The sequence below is a fragment of the Oryx dammah genome, unplaced genomic scaffold (assembly GCF_014754425.2).
Source record: "Oryx dammah isolate SB20612 unplaced genomic scaffold, SCBI_Odam_1.1 HiC_scaffold_17, whole genome shotgun sequence".
Lineage (NCBI taxonomy): Eukaryota > Metazoa > Chordata > Mammalia > Artiodactyla > Bovidae > Oryx > Oryx dammah.
The window spans coordinates 71,107,964-71,128,014 of NW_024070201.1; the positions used below are offsets into that span (position 1 = coordinate 71,107,964).

The following is a 20,051-nucleotide window of genomic DNA, read 5'->3' on the forward strand; positions in this document are numbered from 1 at the left end:
ATTATACAGAGCTCAGATTTTAGTATTTAACTAAGTATACTTATTTTTATATATGTTTCTCTATAATATGTATTTGAAAGCTTGTTCCATTATAGAAAAAAAAAATAGAATTTCCAAATCATGTACATGATCTTTTTCTTTTTAAAGATTTTTATTTTTTAATGTAGGCCATTGTAAGTCTTTATTGAATTTGTTAACAGTATTGCTTCTGTTTCATGTTTTGACTTTTTGGCTGTGAGGCATGTAGGCTCTTAGCTGCCCCCCAGGGATCAGCACGTCCTGCATTGCCAGCTGAAGTCTCACCCCCTGGACCGCCAGGAGAGTCCCTGCATGAGCCGTAATATCTTTTCCAGCGTGTGAAAGAATTATCCTGTGTTGTCTTTACAGTGTTTCTGTATTTTTAGCATCTCTTTACTATTTACCTAAATCTTATCTCCTTTGATAACTTGTTCCATTGCCTGCTTTAGTTTTAGTTTAGTTTTAGCCTGTGATCTCCTACCTAAATTTCTGTAGACTTATATAACTTGTAGCTTAAAGCAATTTTACACGGAGTTCAGAATTTGAAGAAAAAATCCTGCATTTTGCTGCCCTCCTGTGGATTATCTGAGATATGCTACCAGCAATTAAGGACCCTAGCTTTACCACATTCTTGATGAGACTTAGTGACAATATATGCTCTAAAAAAGAAAGAGATATAGTCTGAAACACATAGTTTTTAAGGTGTCTACATTTTTATATTTCTTTACTTAAAAGGCTTTAATTATTTGGTCACCAAACAGTCCTTTGTATCTATGTGATGGTACCAGGGAGGATAAGAAAGTCCCCTTTTTATGAATTGAGAAGCAAAGGTGATGATTTACTCAAGTCAAAGAGCCAGTCATTGGTAGCACAGAGACTGAAATCTGAGTCCTCTGCCTTCCAAGGCCTCAAGCATAATTCTTTTATCCCCAAGTCATAAATTAGTACACTTCTAAGACTGAAAGAATTCATATTTGTAGATTCTTGAGTATTTTATGAAAGTATAATCACTGCATTTCTTGTATCACCCTTCAAGAGAGATACATACATCCCTATATAAAACTTGGATCTGAGCTGTATTATGGAGGACAGTCATAATGAGCCCTAAAAAGCACACTTAAAATGGTCCCTTTCAGTTTAGCATGTCACTTTGTTCGCTTCTGAATTTTGCATCATTAGATTGCTGTATAACCTTGGGCTTCACAGAGAAGATCTGGTAGCTGTACTTGTGGTGCTATTTAATGAGACAGTAAAGTCTGAGAGAGGAGCAGGCTTAGGGAGAAAAAGAAGTTTGGTTTTAAACATGTTAAGTTTCAGTTGCCTACTGAATATTTAAATGAGGGTATTGGATAGGCAGTTGGATGTATAGCAGCTGCTTATCTGTTGCTATACACAGCTATCATTGTGGTCAAGGAAGAGCCCCAGGCTAGAGATGAAAATTTGTGAGCCATGGACCTATGACTGTTTTTAAAATCACAAAATTGGACGATGTTACCTCAGTGATTGTATAAAAAGGAAAGTACATCAATGATTAATTACTAGGTATTCCAGCTAACATTTAGTGGTCAAGAAGAGGAAGAACAGTACAGGAGTAGCCCGTAAGATAAGAAGACCAGGCAAGTATTCTGTTCCAGAAGCCAAGTGAAGCAAATGTTTCAGGGAGTGGTTAATTATATTATCATCATTCTTATGTTACGTGGGGGTATCCTATGAGCTTGAGTTGGATGAAGACAGAGTAAAGCATTGGGTTTTGGAACACAGAGGTCACTGGCAGTCTTCTCAAAGTGTTTTTTAATGGTTTGTGGAGGAGATGAGGAGGTGGAGATGGCTAGCAACCCTTCCAAGAAGTTTTGCTATGGTGAGGAGCAGAAAAACGGGGTGGTTGCTGGACGGGGATGTGGGGTCAAAGATATTTGGTTTTGGTTTTATTGTTCTAAAAATAAAAGGTACTGCATTGTGTTCCTATAGGAGTGATCCAGTAAAGAGGAAGTAATTGAAGATGCAGAAAATATTATAAAAGCAAAGCTCTTGAATAAACAGAAGGGGATGGAACCCAAGGCACAAAGGTAGCGTAGAGGAGGTCCTTAGATAGGAGAAGGTACAGCGTATAGGTAGAGATATCGGTCTAGTGAGACCTCTGATTACTTCTCAGTGGAATAAGAGGCCAGTTGTCAGATGAGTATGAAGGGGGGCAGAGGAAATTGGAGATAACATTGAGAGAGGAAGGGCTGAAAACACTAGACTAAAAATGTGAATTGACTTTAGAGGTTTCTAGTTTTGGTAACTGGGTAATTATCAGTGTCATTAATTAAGAGGAGGAATGTGGAAAAGAAATTATCCATGCATTGATGTAGGGCTGGAAAATAAGCTCAGTGGTAGACGTGTTCATTCCGAGATGCCACTGGTTCCGCCAGAAGGTTCACAGTGAGGAGAAAAAAAGAAAATTCTAGCACTTAAGGAGCAGAGCCAGGGAAAGAGTGAGTAAAGAGAGGGGCCTGGGAGAGCCAAGAGGGAGTTAGGTCTTGAAGGTCAGAGGAACAGAGGGTTTGAGAAGGAAAAAGAAATGAACAGTATGCTGTGTATTGGTTCCCAAAATATGGTACAGATACCACCAGAGGTGCACAAGCTATTAGATGGTATTGAGTAACATTTTTTAATTTTAGTATTCGTGACTTATTCTAATTGGCATTGGAAGAATTATATAACCAGCACATCAAACCTGTCATTCTTGACAAGTGATACTTATTTTCCCTTTTAACATAAATTATTGTAAGATTAAACAATGAGTCCATTTAAAGAAAAACATTGCATAAATAAAGGTACTGGTACCTATGAAAAAATTACAACAGAAATGGATGAGTGAATAGTGTGAAAAGCTCTGGGTTTAACAGTTTAGAAAATCAGTTGGTGATCTCAGTTTATCAAAAGTATTTTCTGTACAATAGCAAGATATCTATACTAAAACAAGAATAAATTCTAGGATAATAGAAATATTAAAGTGAGCGTTCTGTATACAGTTGGATTAATTTTGGAGTTAATGGCATGATTCTAAGCTATATAACTTGTGTTTCATCCTGTCACTATGTAACTAAAATAACTTTAAAGCAAATAGTTAATGATACCAAGAATCATTCTTTAGATAACATATAAATAGTAGTGGTGACTGCAGCCATGAAATAAAAAGACATTACTCCTTGGAAGAAAAGTTATGACCAACCTAGACAGCATATTAAAAAACAGAGGCATTACTTTGCCAACAAAAGTCCATCTAGTCAAGGCTATGGTTTCTCTAGTAGTCATGTATGGATGTGAGAGTTGGACTATAAAGAAAGCTGAGCACCAAAGAATTGATGCTTTTGAACTGTGGTGTTGGAGAAGACTCTGGAGAGTCCCTTGGACTGAAAGGAGATCCAACCAGTCTATCCTAAAGGAAATCAATCCTGAGTGTTCATTGGAAGGACTGATGAAGCTGAAACTCCAATACTTGGGCCACCTGATGCGAAGAGCTGACTCATTTGAAAAGACCCTGATGCTTGGAAGGATTGAAGGTGGGAGGAGAAGGGGACAACAGAGGATGAGATGGTTGGATGGCATCACTGACTCAATGGACATGTGTTTGGGTAAACTCGGGGAGTTGGTGATGGACAGGCCTGGTGTGCTACAGTCCATAGGCTCGCAAAGAGTTGGACATGACTGAGTGACTGAACTGAACTGAAGAAAGACTTTTAAAAAATTCACTTGTTATGGAAACATGAGAAAGTAGGTGAAACAAACTGAAAAATTTGGCAGGTTCGTGAAGAAGTAAGGCATTTGTCAGGAGGGTATTCTAAGCCCCTGTATGTAATAAACACAGGGCAAGTAGGTTTATTCTCTGTCTCTGGGACTGTTGGAACTAAGTCACTGCAGCTTGGCTGTGTTGCTCTAAGAGGACTGAGAATGAGAGCAGCAACTATATGGTTACTTTAGACACTGCAGTAGCACTTATTGAAGTCAGCTTCACACTGCAGCTTGTCACTCAGTTATAGAATGCTTTTCTTTAAAAATAAGTTGCAAATTTATTAAGATAATCTCTGAGTTACAGAGTTTGTAACAACTTCAGGTGTGTGAATGGTCTTTGCCAGTGTTAGGGTGACTATCTTGCATGTCCAAAAGAAAGTGAGTTATATTTTTGAGTTTGTAAATTAAGTCTAGGTCATGTAAATTAAGTCTTCCTCCTTTCTGCTGTGTATGTAGTGTGGAAATAACCCACTGGAAGGCATTGTTCATCATATTTTGTGATTGCTTCTCTGCAGATAGGGTTGGAAAGTTCTCCTAAGACATCACCCTTTGTGTTTAGGCTCCATTCTGCATCAGGAACTTTTTCTAACACTCAAATCACTGAGGTCACAGTGATGGTGCATACCAGCAAGAAAAATGGATGAGCAAGATGGAGTCTGTTTTATCCAGCCCTCGTTAATTACTGAACAAGATGTGTTTAACATGGTTTGTCACTGTAGTTGTACATGTCTCCTGATAGGAGCTGAAGGGGGCTAACATCTTGTTATGAATACTTTGTGTGAAGGAAGTTAGGCGAGTTCACTGGATGCTATCTTTCTGTCTATATCTTCATATCCATTCATGGTAGCAGATGTTTTAGGAGATATTTCAGTTTGTGACATTCAGCTTTGCTATCTCATATAGCAAGCATTTGCATAACTCTTCCCCATTCAAAAAATTACTCTAGTTGGCAGAATTTTCTCTCCCTCTCTCTCTCTGTCACACATATACTACAAATCCATGCTACGTTGGAGAGGCTTTTTTTTTTTTTTTTTTTTTAGTGACCTATACCTCAGAAAATTCTTTCTGTACATTGTGAACCAACTAGTTGAAATGAATTACTCTGGTGGCTCAGCTGGTAAAGAATCTATCCACAGTGTGGGAGACCTGGGTTCAGTCCCTGGGTTGGGAAGATCCCCTCGAGAAGGGAAAGGCTACCCACTCCAGTATTCTGGCCTGGAGAATTCCATGGACTATTCCATGGGGTCACAGAGAGTCAGACATGACTGAGCAACTTTCACTATTCACCAGTTTAAAACAGTGAGTACCACGTATTTAAACCCCTTTACAAATATAACCATTGAATGATTTTTTTTTTTTTTTAACTCAGTTCCATGGCCTAATGGAATACAGTAGTTGGACCTGATAATCCCTAGAAAAGAGCACTGGTGAGATTTAAAATACTCATGATTGAGGAAACCTGGCATATACATGTATGTGGTCATATATATGCTGGTTTGGGTTTTTCCTCCCTTTTTTTCTTTCGTTGTTATTACTAGTAGTTGAAGTTGTTTCATACTAAACTGTTGTGTTCTTTGACCAAGAAAATCTCAGTAATCTGTTACTTTTTCTTAACCATCAAAGTTTATTTAATTATGATATTTAAAATATAGGATAAATTTAAATCAGAATTCTTAGCTGTTGAAAATAACAGCTTTGAATTTCTCTTCTCACTTAGTTGATTTTTATAACAACAAATCTAAATTTGACATTCAAAATTTGCTACTCTCAAAGCAGTTTAAACTGCTTTAGCTGTCAGGCCTTACTTAATAACCAAGTCAGATCACAAATATCCAAAGTGATGAATATTAAAAAAAAAAATATATCACATTTTAGGAAAAAGAGTAGTAGCAGCTGACAGGGAGTGTGGTGTTAATCAAGTCTTCTGATTCCTGATACACCTGTGATAATACAGCCAATTTCCCTTGATGACATGAAATACAACTATAGGAAAATTGAACCAAACAAGTCACCATCTCTCACTGTACACTGCCTAAAAACCATAAATGTTAAAGATTGGGAAAGAGCAGAGTCCTGGAAAGTATATTATTATGTGCAAAGTGGCAGCTGAGGTGAATGCCTCCAATTTTGTTTGGTGACATAAAGCAAAAGGAAACAGTATCATTTATTTTTCTAATGCTTTACACTTGATTTATAGTGCCTTGGCCATGTGGAAGCATCAAGGGCTTCTAATGGTAGGTCCCTTTACCATTTTGTGTTTCTCTGTGCGTCCATTTGTATTATGAGGAAGAGGACCAGAGTTAAGGTCTGTTGATTTTTTTTACTAGATTTTTTTTCCTTGACACCAGCAGGTGACTATAAACACTTTCAGCCTGAGGAAAGAGAGGTAAATATAAACCAGAAAGGTTGTGAGTAGCTAGGGAGTTTCCTATGCCACCCGTGTTCCCTCATCCCTGCCCTCTGTGTATAGGCTTATTCTAGGCATTAAGAATTGAATGAAGCCAGCTTACTACAAGAGTCTGTGGTTGACTCAAATAGGGCTGCTTAATCTAAGCTCACTGACAACACAGAGACTTTAATACCATTCTCTCTTTTGCAGCGTCCTTGGAAGTTGTAGCAAACCATGACACGATGATGCTGTTGTGGGCAGCCTGTTTTCTCTACCACATACACCCTGCTTTCCTGGTTCCATGTGTTTGCTTGTGTCGTTCTCAGTAGTTTTCCCACATAACTCTCCTCGTGCCCTCCTTCCCTCCCTGAATAAAAATTCTAATCTTGCCCATCCTTCAAGGCCCACTTCTGCCATGCGCCTTACCTGATCCCTTAATCATAATATAACTGTGTGAGCAGTCAGCCCACCTGTGTCTCTCCTGCAGCTCCTGTGACCTGCCGTTACAGTTATTTGTGTACAAGACAGAAGTCTCCTACAGGACTTTCCTAACTCCTTGAGAGCAGGGACCATTCCTTTTTTCATCTCCATATGCTAGCCCATGCATTCCACACCCTCCTCCCAATGTTTAGCCCTTAGAATGTGCTCATATGGAAAATTATCTAATGGCATTTCAAGTTTGAGCTACTGAGAATACCTGGTAATAGAGGGTAATTAGCTGTATCCACAGAACACTTTTCTATCATGTATTAAGGCCTGCAGCTCCCACACCATAGGAGGGAGCAGAGGAAAGGAATCACATTGTCTCGCATGTGCACTAGCAGATGACACATCTAACAGGTAGCGTGTATTTTCCCACCTCCTGTCTGCACTGTTTTAAATGAAAATTACAAACAAATGTCCTTGTTGACCCTCATTGAAAAACTAACATTCATAAATAAATCAGTAAGTGTGAGAAATCTATTGGATTTGTTTCCCCAACATTCTTGCTCAAAACCCATTTCCTTAGGCTGAAGTAAAACAGATTTTTAAATTTAATAGTAATAATAATGGCACCTATGACAGTTAACTTTTTTATGTAGTTGCTGCGTGGGGAAATCTTTCCTAGTAAACTTAATGTTTACATTCCCTTGTTTAGGGATCCAGCCTAATCTTTCCCGTTTCTGGAGGAAGTTACAGCATTGGAGAGCTTAGATTCCGTCACGGGAGCCATTTCTTGCACAGCCTACATGTCATGGTGTCTGTGTCTCAGCTGATGCCGACTTTGCACCCTACGCTTTAGCCACTTAGGGAATGCCACGTGGCAGGACAAGGAGATCAGATTATAGCTCACTCTGCCCCTTCTCTAAAGGAGGCAGGGCGTATAGGTCTATAGAGACCAATACAGATCAGATTCCCCCACCATGTGTGAACAGTGTCCCCCAGGAGAGAATTTAACTCTAGAATATATAGTAGAAAAGAATTTCTCGCTTACCTCCCCCACCCCTGCTCTCATTTCATTTTGAGGTCACATACTTTTCTTTGCTAGCTTTTCTTTTTTAAACTCACTTCTGACTCATTCACCTCACCATGAGGGAAGGCCTATATAATCCTGAGGTTGCTGATTTCAAGTCTTTAATATGATCTGTTTTCTCTCTGGCAGTTAAGGTCAGCCAGTACATAGCCATTACTTTTAAACCTCCTGTAAGAATGTCATTCAGCAGCTGAAAGAGAACAAGTCTGAGCCATTGCGACTGTTGAAATGCTTTCTCTCACCTTTCTAAGCCGAGGACAGCCCAGGGTAGAGGAGGTGAGGCAGATTCTCTTGTCTCAGGGTCACTTAAATTCAGGGAGTTCTGTGTGCTTGTGTTCACCGTGGTCTCAGCAGTGGTGTTTGCTCAGACTCCTCTTATTGTTGGACAATAGCTTATCTCAGGTAAAGAACCTAGATGCAGAGAAAAGAGTCGATTTGCCCAAGTTCATATGGTAAGGCTGTATCTAGGCAGGATTTGCACTCATACCATGGAATGCTTCTTTTAGAACAAGGTCTATAAGACTTTGAGGTAGAAATCATAAGGAATCCATTTGCAATAAGGCTTCTTACTTCTTCACTATTACCTGTTACTCAGTGTGATCCCAAGCCCCACATGCCACCCACAGTTTAATTTTCCTGGTGGTATTTTAAAGTAATCTTTGTAAAGAAACTACTCCAATAAAATTTAATTAAAAAAAAAAATAATCTTGCTTAGCAATGGTGATTAACTCAAAGATACACTTTCGTGATAAACTTCACAATTTATCTTATCATTTTTCCTAATAGATAGATTTCTTACTAGAGAAATAAATAGAAAATTAGTTACTTGCTCTTACACAATTTTGATGCCTCAGTTTTGTAGCATTTCTTTATTATAACAAACCCCAAAGAATGCTAAAGAACCCTAAAGGATTCCTAATCCACCCAGGAATCTCTTTACCAACTTATGAGATTCAAAAGAGAAGAATTCTTTTTAATAAGTAGGTGGTTTCCCAACTCCAGTTGAAAAATAATCTGCAAAGACCTTTGTAAACAGAATTAACAACAGAAAATAGATTTCTTTAACCCTAGTCATGATAGGAGTTCCTGAGAACTTAGTTTACTCTGAAAATCTGTTTAGCCACAGAATAAATTGTGCCTTTCTCCCTTAGGAGACTTAGGCTTAGGCATGGTGTATTAAATATTTAGTCGTTTTCCAGAATACCCTTATAGGGGAGGTTAATATTAATAACCCAATTTATACAGGCAGTACTCTAACTGCAGAAAAAGGATGTTGATAAGCTTAAGATCTCATAGTTGTTCCAGAACCAGAAATACTCTTTTTGAAGTTCCACGCTTAGTTCAGTCAGTTCAGTTCAGTTGCTCAGTCGTGTCCGACTCTTTGCGACCCCACGGACTGCAGCACGCCAGGCCTCCCTGTCTATCACCAACTCCCGGAGTTTACTCAAACTCATGTCCGTTGAGTCAGTAATGCCATCCAACCATATCATCCTCTGTCATCCCCTTTTCCTCCACCTTAAGTCTTTCCCAGCATCAGGGTCTTTTCAAATGAGTCAGTTCTTTGCATCAGGTGGCCCAAGTACTGGAGTTTCAGCTTCAGCATCAGTCCTTCCAATGAATATTCAGGACTGATCTCCTTTAGGATGGACTGGTTGGGTCTCCTTTCAGTCCAAGGGTCTCTCCAGAGTCTTCTCCAACAGCACATCAAATCTTCAGCACTCAACTAACTTTATAGTCCAACTCTCACATCCCATACATGACTACTGGAGAAACCAGTCATAGCTTTGACTGGACGGACCTTTGTTGACAAAGTAATGTCTCTGCTTTTTAATATGCTGTCTAGGTTGGTCATAACTTTTCTTCCAAGGAGCAAGCGTCTTCTAACTTCATGGCTGCAGTCACTATCTGCAGTGATTTTGGAGCCCAAAAAAAATAGTCTCTCACTGTTTCCATTGCTTCCCCATCTATTTGCCATGAAATGCTGGGACCAGATGCCATGATCTTAGTTTTCTGAATGCTCAGTTGGTATTGCCTTATCCTCTCTTGCTTGTGTGCATGCTAAGTTGCTTCAGTCATGTCCAACTTTTTGCGACCCTATGGACTAAAACCCGCCAGGCTCCTCTGTCCCTGGGATTCTCCAGGCAAGTGTACTGGAGTGAGTTTCCATGCCCTCCTCCAGGGAACCTTCCCCACCCAGGAATCGAACCCTCATCTCTTATATCTCCTGCATATCCTCTCTTAATTCTAAGAAAAACCAGACTGCCAGGATTTGAATTGGGTGCTAAATTCTTTGCAAGCAAATATAGAACATTAAGCAGAGGAAAGTGTTTCCATTTTCATCTGGGACCTTGTTATCTAAAGCATTTCATTTAAATCATGAAGTACCCCCCCCCCAAAAAAAGCCTATCAAGGTTAGTCTAAGCCACAGAATCTCCTCATTTTTGCATCAGCAAGAAATAATAGCCATATGCACAGAAGATACTTGTTACTTTTTAGATATCTTTCCATTTTTCCTTCTTCAACATTTCCTTGTATTTCTTTAATGAAAACATTATCTCTACCTTTGCTGAGAAGACAAGCAATATTTTTCTTATATAGGCAACTGTTTTCAGTTCCTCTTTAGCTGGAGTAGACCTGTACTATAGTCCAAAGAATAGAGAAGTTTATTTTTTCTGAAGTTCTTCAGTTCTGCCTCCGGCAACTGGAAGGAGTCATTCAAGAATTAGGCAGTATGACTTTCTGTGATTAGACTAGTTAATCATGGAAATCACACCAGAATACTAAACTTGTCTGTTTTTAACCATCAACCTAGGAAAATTCATATCAACAGTTCTAATTTTAAAACATGTAATTTTTACTTGATCATTTTGATTTTGCCTACTTTAAGAAATAGTTTAAAATAAACTTCTTATTCCCTTAATTCCCCTATTTTTCCCTGATCCCCTTTTATACCCTCTCCCTCAGAGGTGCTGGCCCCGATTTCCTGAGTTGGAGGGGAGGACATTCTTAGAATTCACAAGGCTTGCTTCAAGAGGGTGTCTGCTTTAAGGTCATGCAGAAGGACTAATTTTAGCTTCAGGATCTTATGCATATCATATCTTATAAATGACCTGTAAAGCATTTTTAAATATTTCAGACATTTAAAAAGATGAAACCAATTAAATTTTTATAATAGAGGGTGGGAGAGAAAAATAAGAGATGCAAAGGTTGGAGGACAGAATCAACTGCAGGAAACACAGCTAGAATTTCACCGGGTTCCAGTGTTAAGTGGTTTGTGCTTTTGCTTTACCCAGCTTGAGTCAAGGTGAATAACGCTTTAGAGGCAAATTCACCAAAATTAAAGACAGAGAACATTCACTAGGAACAGTGTATGTTTTAAATGATCAGTATCATTGTCATCGTTTTCTTTCCTCTCTGCTTTTAATAGTCATGCTTATTTATATCCTAATTAAGAATTGCCTCTAAGAGACATGCTGTTCTTCACAGTAAAGTTCAGACAGCTGGGTGTATGGAGTTGTTGTCATTGCTTTGTTTTATTTTAATGCTCGTGTGCTTGATTTCCCACATGTACCTACACGTGCTCAGTGGTGAAGACAGAAGTGGAGGCAACTCAGCAACCTCTGGCCTCTCAGGAGAATCTGGAGAAAGAAAGCAGCTACCCTTTCTCTTTATGGCTTCTTTCCTGGTAGCCCTCCAGGGCTCACACACTCCACCCTTTCCATCTCTGTCAAACTGTACTTTTCATGGCCTCCCAATCACAAATGAGAATCCCTATTTCTGTTGCTTCGCTCAGCACATGATTCCTCCCTACCTAGAATGCCAACTTCTTGACCTTTTTTTTTTTTTTTTGCTTAAAGACGTAGTGTTAACTAGGGGGAAGCCAAGAAGCTTTGTAGTAAAATAGAACTGATTCATATCCCAGAGCTACCACTTACTTGTATTTGACCTCAGACAAGTTACTTAATCTCATGGAGAATAGTTTCTTTGTCTGTAAAATTAATAATATTTCATAGGGTGTTTTTGAGGTGTAAGTGGGGGAAAAAATGCAAAAGTACTGAAGAAATACTGGTGCCCTTCCTTGTAATTCCCCCTTTTTAAAGTTGTGTTTTTAAGTCCTACGTATTCTTCACAATTCAAGATCTACCCACTCAAAGCTCATTCTCTGAAGCACCTGCTGGGCGCAGTAGACCAGTTCATTAGTGTTTGTTGTCTTTCTTTACTGTCTCCCCAGGTTGCTTGTTAAATTTCTTGAGAGCTATAGCTCTCTTGAGACAGAGAGTCTTCAGTTTCTGGCGTAGCCTTGTTGAAAATAGCCTCAGATGTATGATAGTGTAGAATTGGAAAATGGAAAGTGACTCCCAACGTATGCAGTTCCCCTCTCTCTAAACTAGTAAGTTGGGAAAGGCTTTGAGTCCTTTATGTTTTTTTGGTACAATGAGGGAAATGACTGAGTAGCAGTTTCCAAAATTACAGAATCTGAAGAGGAGTCATCAGATCCAGAAAGACTTCCTGTATTCCCATTGCTACAAAGACAGCTTGATTGGGTACATACATCTCTTTGAGGCAACATTCTCTTTTAAAAGATAGAAAAAAAACTTTCAGACCATGTTTGGATGTTCTGATAAAGGAGAAAAGTTACTTATATACTCTTATTCAAAGAAGTGTCCTGTAATAAGAATGTAGGCTTCTACTGAATATACATCTTCTGCAGCAACTCACATGGAACATGAGGAGACCTGTTCAGCCAGCCAGATCTCCACCAAAGACACAGCAGTCTAGTAATACATTCCTCTTCCCAGAGAATGACTATCAAGTGGAGCTAGATAGTGGCTGTTTATCTCTATTAACTCGTGGTTCCCTAATAAGGTCAAAGCTCTTTGACTCCTGCGCAAAATTGTATCAAGAGGTCATGCTAACTATACATGTCAGAAAGTATTAGGTAGGTACAAAAGTAATTGTGGTTTCGGGCCATGAATTTTAAATGGTTACAACTAGGCGCAAACGCATCTTTATTAATCAAAATAGGAACCATTACAATCAACACATTTTTGCCAATGAGAAACAAGTTTGTTTATTCCTGTATCATAAAAATCCATGCTTTGGGATTTGACAGACTCTTGGAAAGCATTTTCTGCCTCTTGCTGGTTGTGGAAGCATTTTCCCTGCAAAAAGTTGTTGAGATACTTGAAGAAGTGGTAGTTGGTTGGCTAGAGGTCAGGTAAATATGGCAGATGAGACAAAATTTTGTAGGCCAGTTCACTCAACCTTTGAAGCACTGGTTGTACCGCGTGCAGTTGGGCGTTGTGACAAAGACTGGACCCGTGTTTTTGACCACTGCCAGCTGCAGACGTTGCAGTTTTCGATGCATCTCATCAATTTGCTGAGCATACTTCTCAGATGTGATGGTTTCACCAAGATTCAAAAAGCTTTATTAGATCAGATGGGCAGCAGACCACCAAACAGTGACCATCACTTTTTAGTGCAAGTTTGGCTTGGGCAAGTGCTTTGGAGCGTCTTCTCTGTCCAACCAGTGAGCTGTTCATCGCTACTCAGTGGTTAGAGCAGTCATAAAGTCCACTTTTCATCACATGTCACAATCCAATTGAGAAATTGTTGGTTCATTGTTGTTGCATAGAATAAGAGAAGACAGCACTTCAAAACTATGATTTTTTTGATTTTCAGTCAGCTCATGAGGCACCCATTTATCTAGCTTTTCACCTTTCCAACTTGCTTCAAATGCCAAATGACTGTAGAATGGTTGAAGTTGAGTTCTTCGGCTACTTCTCATATAGTTCTAAGAGAATCAGCTTCAGTGATTGCTTTCGGTTGGTCGTTGTCAACTTCCAATGGCCAGCCACTACACTCCTCATCTTCAAGGCTCTCATCTCCTTTACAAAACTTCTTGAACCACCACTGCAGTGTATGTTTGTTAGCAGTTCCTGGGTCAAATGCATTGTTGATGTTGCTAGTTGTCTTTGCTGCTTTATGACCCATTTTGAACTTGAATGAAAAAAGTGGTTGAATTTGCTTTTTTGTCTAACATTTCTGTAGTCTAAAATAAATATAAAATAAACAGTAACTAGTCATTAGCCAAAAAAAACATAAAGTGAGAAATTCATATAAAATTTATGAATAAATAAATACATTTATTTAAGAATGTATTGTAATATCAACTGGCAGAGTTCAGCAATTCAAAACTGCAGTTACTTTTGTACCAACCTAGTATCACACAGTACTATAATTACATTCGAATGTGACATTTTATGCTTAAATTGTTACTGGGCTTCCCAGGTGGTGCCAGTGGTAAAGAACCTGAAGATCCCTTGGAGTAGGAAATAGCAACCCCATCTAGTAGTCTTGCCTGGAAAATTCCCCACCATGGGCGGAAAAGCCTCACGGGCTGCAGTCCATGGGGCTGCAAAGAGTCAGTCACAACTGAGCCAACACACACGTGCTTCCCTTGTGGCTCACACAGTAAAGAATCCACCTGCAAGGCAGAAGACCAGGTTCACTCCCTGGGTCGGCTGATCCCCTAGAGAAGGAAATGGCAGCCCACTCCACTATTCTTGCCTGGAGAATCCCCCTGGCGGGCTACAGTCCATGGGGTTGCAAAGAGTCAGACACAACTAAGCGACTGACACTTTCACACAGGATCAAAATTTGTTTCCAAAAGAAGAACAGGCACCTGTGTGGTCTGCCAGTCACAAATGTGGCTTCTCTGCCACCACTATCCCCCTCCAAGTCCTTGGTTTTTAATTTCTAATCCTTCACCTTTTAGTCTTTCACTATAAGCTATAATGCAAGAATGGTATACTCTTCTGCTATAATTCATCTATCTCCAGACTTGTTCAGATACTCATCTGTCATTTCTCACCTTTGAAAGGCAAATAAAAGGAAAACCACTTTTTTTATGATGTTTCTGACTTTCAGTAAGTGTTTCACAATCATTCATTAAGAATGGAAGGAGATCTTGGGACTTCGTTCCTAGAGCTTTTTCCCCAAATACTTAACAGTAGCCTAACAGGTGAAACTTGAACTTAAGTGCAAAATCGTGAATCACAGTAATGACCTGGCTTTAAAGGGCACTTTTCTCCTGCTGAAGGAAAACGCAACGGTCACCTTTTTGCTTGGGGACCTTGAGCTGTGGGACTACACAAGAGAGGTTTCTAATGTGCTCTGTCTGTGTCTCTTGTCATTGAGGTAATTGTCATATGAAAACCCTGGACAACAGCCATGACAAACAGAAGTATTTTGACAACTCACAGTCACTGGATGCTGCTGAAGAAGAGCCCTCTGAGGCAGGGACAGAGGAGGACCCTGTGCTGTCTGTTGAGGATTCAGGGAGGGACTCAGATGTCCTTAGGCTTGAAAGTAAGTTGCTTTGACCTGAGTTGTGTTCCTGGGGTAGAATCAACTCTCAAGCTTGGAGGTTAATTCAGGCTTTTCTTTCCTCTCAAGCATTTGTTTCTTGCTTTTAGCAGTCACTTACTATCCTGTAGAATCAGTAGTGTGACCCCAGATTGGGAGGCAGAAGACAAACTATAATGTGAAATTGCTCTTCACACTTCTTTTCTCTCCACCTCAACATCTTCGTTTACTAGGGCCCATTTGATTTATGTACCAGTCTTCTTAATGGCATTGGTCTATTGAGTAAATCATCAAAAAAGCACACTGTATTTACACTAACCCAGTAAAATTTAAAGATTTGAAATCATGGGCATTCCTACCAGGCCCTCTTCTAAAATTCCATTTGTGATCACATTTTGAGCTGTGCTGTGCTGAAAAGTTCTTAAGATGTATCAGTCTGTATATAGTTACTGAAATGAGTGACTTCCTAGTACTCACCCTACTCTAACCTCTTCGCTGCCTTTGAAACTCTGCACAGCTCCCCAGTAGGAGCTTTTCCTTTTCCTCTTGGCTTCTGGGATATCATTTGATCTTGGTTCTCTTCCTGTCCTCAGAATATCTTTTTTCAATTTCATTCACTTATTCTTTACTTTGTCCTTTTTTTTTCTTTTTACCCAGGATCTTAACCTTGGTCTTCTTTTCTTAGTCCCCTCTTTGTTATCTCTTGGCCTTTGAGATGCACTGGAGTACACCAGTGTCTCAAAATCCTACTTTCAGCCAAGACACTCTCTGTGACCCCGGATCTTACCTCTGTCTTCTTAGTGTTCTATCTGGATGTGCCACAGGCTCTTTACATGTAACATATCTAAAATTCAGCTTGTCCTCATTTTGTCCTATTTCCTGAACTGCTTCTGATTGCTGTATTCTGCTTCCTGTGAATGGCACAGCTCACCCAGCCACCACTATATCCAGTCAATCCCTAAGACCTGTTAAACTTCCCGTCTCTCTATCTGTTCCTTCTTTCACTATCTGCATTCCAATTCTCTTCATTTGTGTCTGGGCTGTTAACAGTAGCTTCATGATAGCCCCACCCCTACCCCCACCACCCCGCATATCTAGTCCTTTACTTCAGTCATGTAAGAGAGGTGGGTGGGTATGTGTGTATGTGGGAGAGAGAGAATACATTCAATTGGTATACAATTTAAAAAGCAGAAATAACCTGTTACCAATTTCTTGTGTCCAAGGAGTGGTTTCTAAAATCGGACCTGATCTGGTAAGTTGCCTATGCTTAAAATGTTCTATGGTTCTCCATTATCTATAGTTCTGTGCAGTCGCTCAGTCGTGTCTGACTCCTTGCAACCCCATGGCCTGTGGCCTGCCAGGCTCCTCTGTCCATGGAATGCAAGGACACCGGAGTGGATAGCCGTTCCCTTCTCCGGAGTATCTTCCCAACCCAGGGTTCGAACCCAGGCCTCCCACATTGCAGGCAGGTTCTTTACCATCTGAGCCACCAGGGAAGCCCACCTATTACCTGTAGGAAGAATCCAGATGTCTTAATGTGGTATATGAGGCAGCTGGCCCTTGATTCTGTCTCCAGCTGTGCTGTCTACTGGTGCTCTGTACCGCGGGGAATGCCAGCCTCTCCCATCTCCCTCTCGGGCCATGCTGCTTTGAGCCCCTCCCCGTTCCTTTGCAGAGGCTGGAAAGGGCCCCTCTACACCCTGCTTTTTACAGACAACCCCTGTGCATCTCCAGGCTCAGCTCGAATGTCGTCTCCTCTGTGAAGCTTTCACAAAGGCCGCCCGGAGCTCAGCTGCTTCATTTGCTGTCTTGTCCCTGCTTTTTGTCAAGGCACATTTTATATAGTGTTAAATGCTTGTGTGCTTATGTTCCATCAAACAATGAGCTCCTTATATATTGTGTCCTATGTAACTTTATATTCCTGTGTACAGTAAATGTTAGAGAAGTGAAATGTGGCCTTTGCCTTCCTGCACAGATTGGATGAACATACCTAGCAATGACAAAATCTTACATTCTGAGTGGTTTATTATATATTAAAAAAACAGTGTCTAAGAGAAAGAAGCAAGCTAGACCTCAAAGAGGGATGTTGCGACCTTCACTTCTGTAGGTTTAGAAAATTAGCTTCATCTCTTCTACCAGGAATCATGGGGCTTTAAGGAAATTAATTTCCCATTTACCTACACAGAAGAGACTGACTTAAAGCAGATGGCCACTTTGCTCACTCACAGTGGGGCTACACCTCTCTGGGGCCTAGGAGCCTCATGTCTCCCTGGCATGAGGTACCCACACAGCCACATGAACATCATGAGATTGTTTGATAAACTCAGAATCAACAAAAATGAAACTGAGTAGTGATAAAGGGGTGTTTTTTTCCAGCTTACAGAAACTGACACTATTCCAGTATGATTCCTTAATGACTGTAATACTCATGACGACCAAATTAGAATCTTTTCCTAGGACAGTTCAGAATAAAACCCAACCAGAATCTTACTGTGTGTCACTTCATTTTCTGAATACATCATTCCTTGAGGCAGGTAACCTAGTATTTACGTTTCTTTGGTTCCGTGTTTCCCCCATAGTTCATTCCATCCCCCATGCTTGGGGCGCTGCACGGTTGCCCTGTTGCCAGTTCCCTTCAGCACTCTGCACACTGCCTCTCAGGGTGCGTTGCTAATGTAATTACAGTATGGTGATGAGTCTCACTAGTTTTAGATACTAACGTTTTTTGTTTTTTTGAAAAACCATGTCTGAATTCTGGGAGTACATTCTTCTTTTCTCTAGATGCTGACAAGGCCACAGGGACCACAGTCATGGTGTACGTTACCACGTTGATACCAGCAAGCTTCCTATAGTGTGGTTAGGGGAAAGATTCTATATTTTAATATAAATAGTGTGGTATAGTAAAAGTCAAGCATAGACAAGTTTTTTTAAGACTTTGGAGGGAAATAAATACAAATAGTTAAGCCCTCTCCAGTAACCATAAATTATTATGATAGTTACTACCTTTTTGTGATACTTTATAATTTTAAAAAGTGTTATATGTTCTGTATTAACTTTGTGAAATAGATATTATTAGCTCATCTTGTGGGTGAGACAATTGAGACTCAGAGAAGTCAGGTGCCTTGCCCAACACCTTTAGTAGGTGGTGTATAACTAAAACTCATCCTTGGGGCCTTCTGCTTTCATACCTGTGTCGTTTGCCTGTGGTTCTCAGACATAGGGGGTTGATAGATTAGAGCTTTATTTTTAAATTTGTAAGGTCATTTTTAGGAAGACTGGAATTTGCTGTTACCATTATTTTATATATATATAAAACATTTTAATGTCAAAAAAGTACAAAGACCATGTTAGAATAGATAGTCTTCCTCAAAAATGGACAGTTGGCAGCTTTACGCCAACAAATGTGTATCTGGACATAAGTGTGTGTGTGTGTGTGTGTGTACTATAACTTTAGATACATTTCCCTTTCTTGATTTTTTTTTTTTTTTTTTGGATTCTTTTTTTATCTAACCATGCCAAACAGCATGTGGGATCTTAGCTTTCCGACCAGGGCTCGAAGCTGTGCCCCCTGCCGTGGACGTGTAAAGTCCTAACCACTGGGCTGCCAGGGAAGTCTTGTACGTGTTCTGTTTTGTTTCCCGTTTTGCTAAGGATTGGTGAAAATTGGGTCACTGATTAACCTTTGCAAAACCAGTGCTTTAATACCTTATTATCTAGTCCAGAACCTCTCCCCCGGAAACCTTATCTGTAGGTTTTGTAGTCAGAGATTTTGTTATCATGTCTGCCACCTACTAGCTGTTAAATCTTGGGCAAGTTACTTAATCTTGCTGAGCCTTCCTTATCTCATTAATTTAAAAATAAACCGGGGGTGGGGGTGGGGAGGTGGAGCAAGCTTCAGAGTGCTCATGAATATTTAAATGAAATAACTTTGGGGGAAACATTTGTGCCCGGTACTCATACACACATGGAACCCAGTAAATGTTCACTTCTGGAAACACAGGAATGCCTGTGTTGCTTCTGGTTGTGAGCCACAGTCCTCACAAGTACGTACAGTATCTGCTCATTGTTAACATCAGGAAAGGGGGCCCTGATGTATTTGCACAAGAGTTGTTAACAGGAACAATTCCCTACTTGCTTTTCTAGATTGTCTTCTCCGAATTCTCTGTCTTCTTTTTAATATCCTTCAGTTCAGTTCAGTTCAGTCGCTCAGTCGTGTTCTACTCTTTGCGACTCCATGAATCGCAGCACACCAGGCCTCCCTGTTCATCACCATCTCCTGGAGTTCACTCAGACTCACGTCCATCAAGTCCGTGATGCCGTCCAGCCATCTCATCCTCGGTCGTCCCCTTCTCCTCCTGCCCCCAACCCCTCCCAGCATCAGAGTCTTTTCCAATGAGTCAACTCTTATCAGGTGGCCAAAGTACTGGAGTTTCAGCTTTAGCATCATTCCTTCCAAAGAAATCCCAGGGCTGATCTCCTTCAGAATGGACTGGTTGGATCTCCTTGCAGTCCAAGGGACTCTCAAGAGTCTTCTCCAACACCACAGTTCAAAAGCATCAATTCTTTGGCACTCAGCCTTCTTCACAGTCCAACTCTCACATCCATACATGACCACAAGAAAAACCATAGCCTTGACTAGACGGACCTTAGTCAGCAAAGTAATGTCTCTGCTTTTGAATATGCTATCTAGGTTGGTCATAACTTTTCTTCCAAGGAGTAAGCATCTTTTAATTTCATGGCTGCAGTCACCATCTGCAGTGATTTTGGAGCCCAAAAAAATAAAGTCTGACACTGTTTCCACTGTTTCCCCATCTATTTCCCATGAAGTGATGGGACCGGATGCCATGATCTTCATTTTCTGAATGTTGAGCTTTAAGCCAACTTTTTCGCTCTCCTCTTTCACTTTCATCAAGAGGCTTTTTAGTTCCTCTTCACTTTTTGCCATAAGGGTGGTGTCATCTGCATATCTGAGGTTCTTGATATTTC

The 20,051-nt window shown here is 40.2% G+C and overlaps 1 protein-coding gene across 2 annotated transcripts in view; it reads left to right on the forward strand.

The window, feature by feature from the left end:
* TTC17 (tetratricopeptide repeat domain 17) overlaps positions 1-20,051 on the forward strand; it is a 123,547-nt gene that overhangs the window by 54,546 nt on the left and 48,950 nt on the right. The window contains exon 17 of one of the 2 annotated variants that reach the window (XM_040259038.1): positions 14,898-15,068. The exons of the other annotated variant lie outside the window; for it this stretch is intronic. Within the exon in view, the coding sequence (XP_040114972.1) occupies positions 14,898-15,068 (171 nt within the window). The remainder of the gene's footprint in view (positions 1-14,897; positions 15,069-20,051) is intronic. 2 annotated transcript variants of the gene reach the window in all.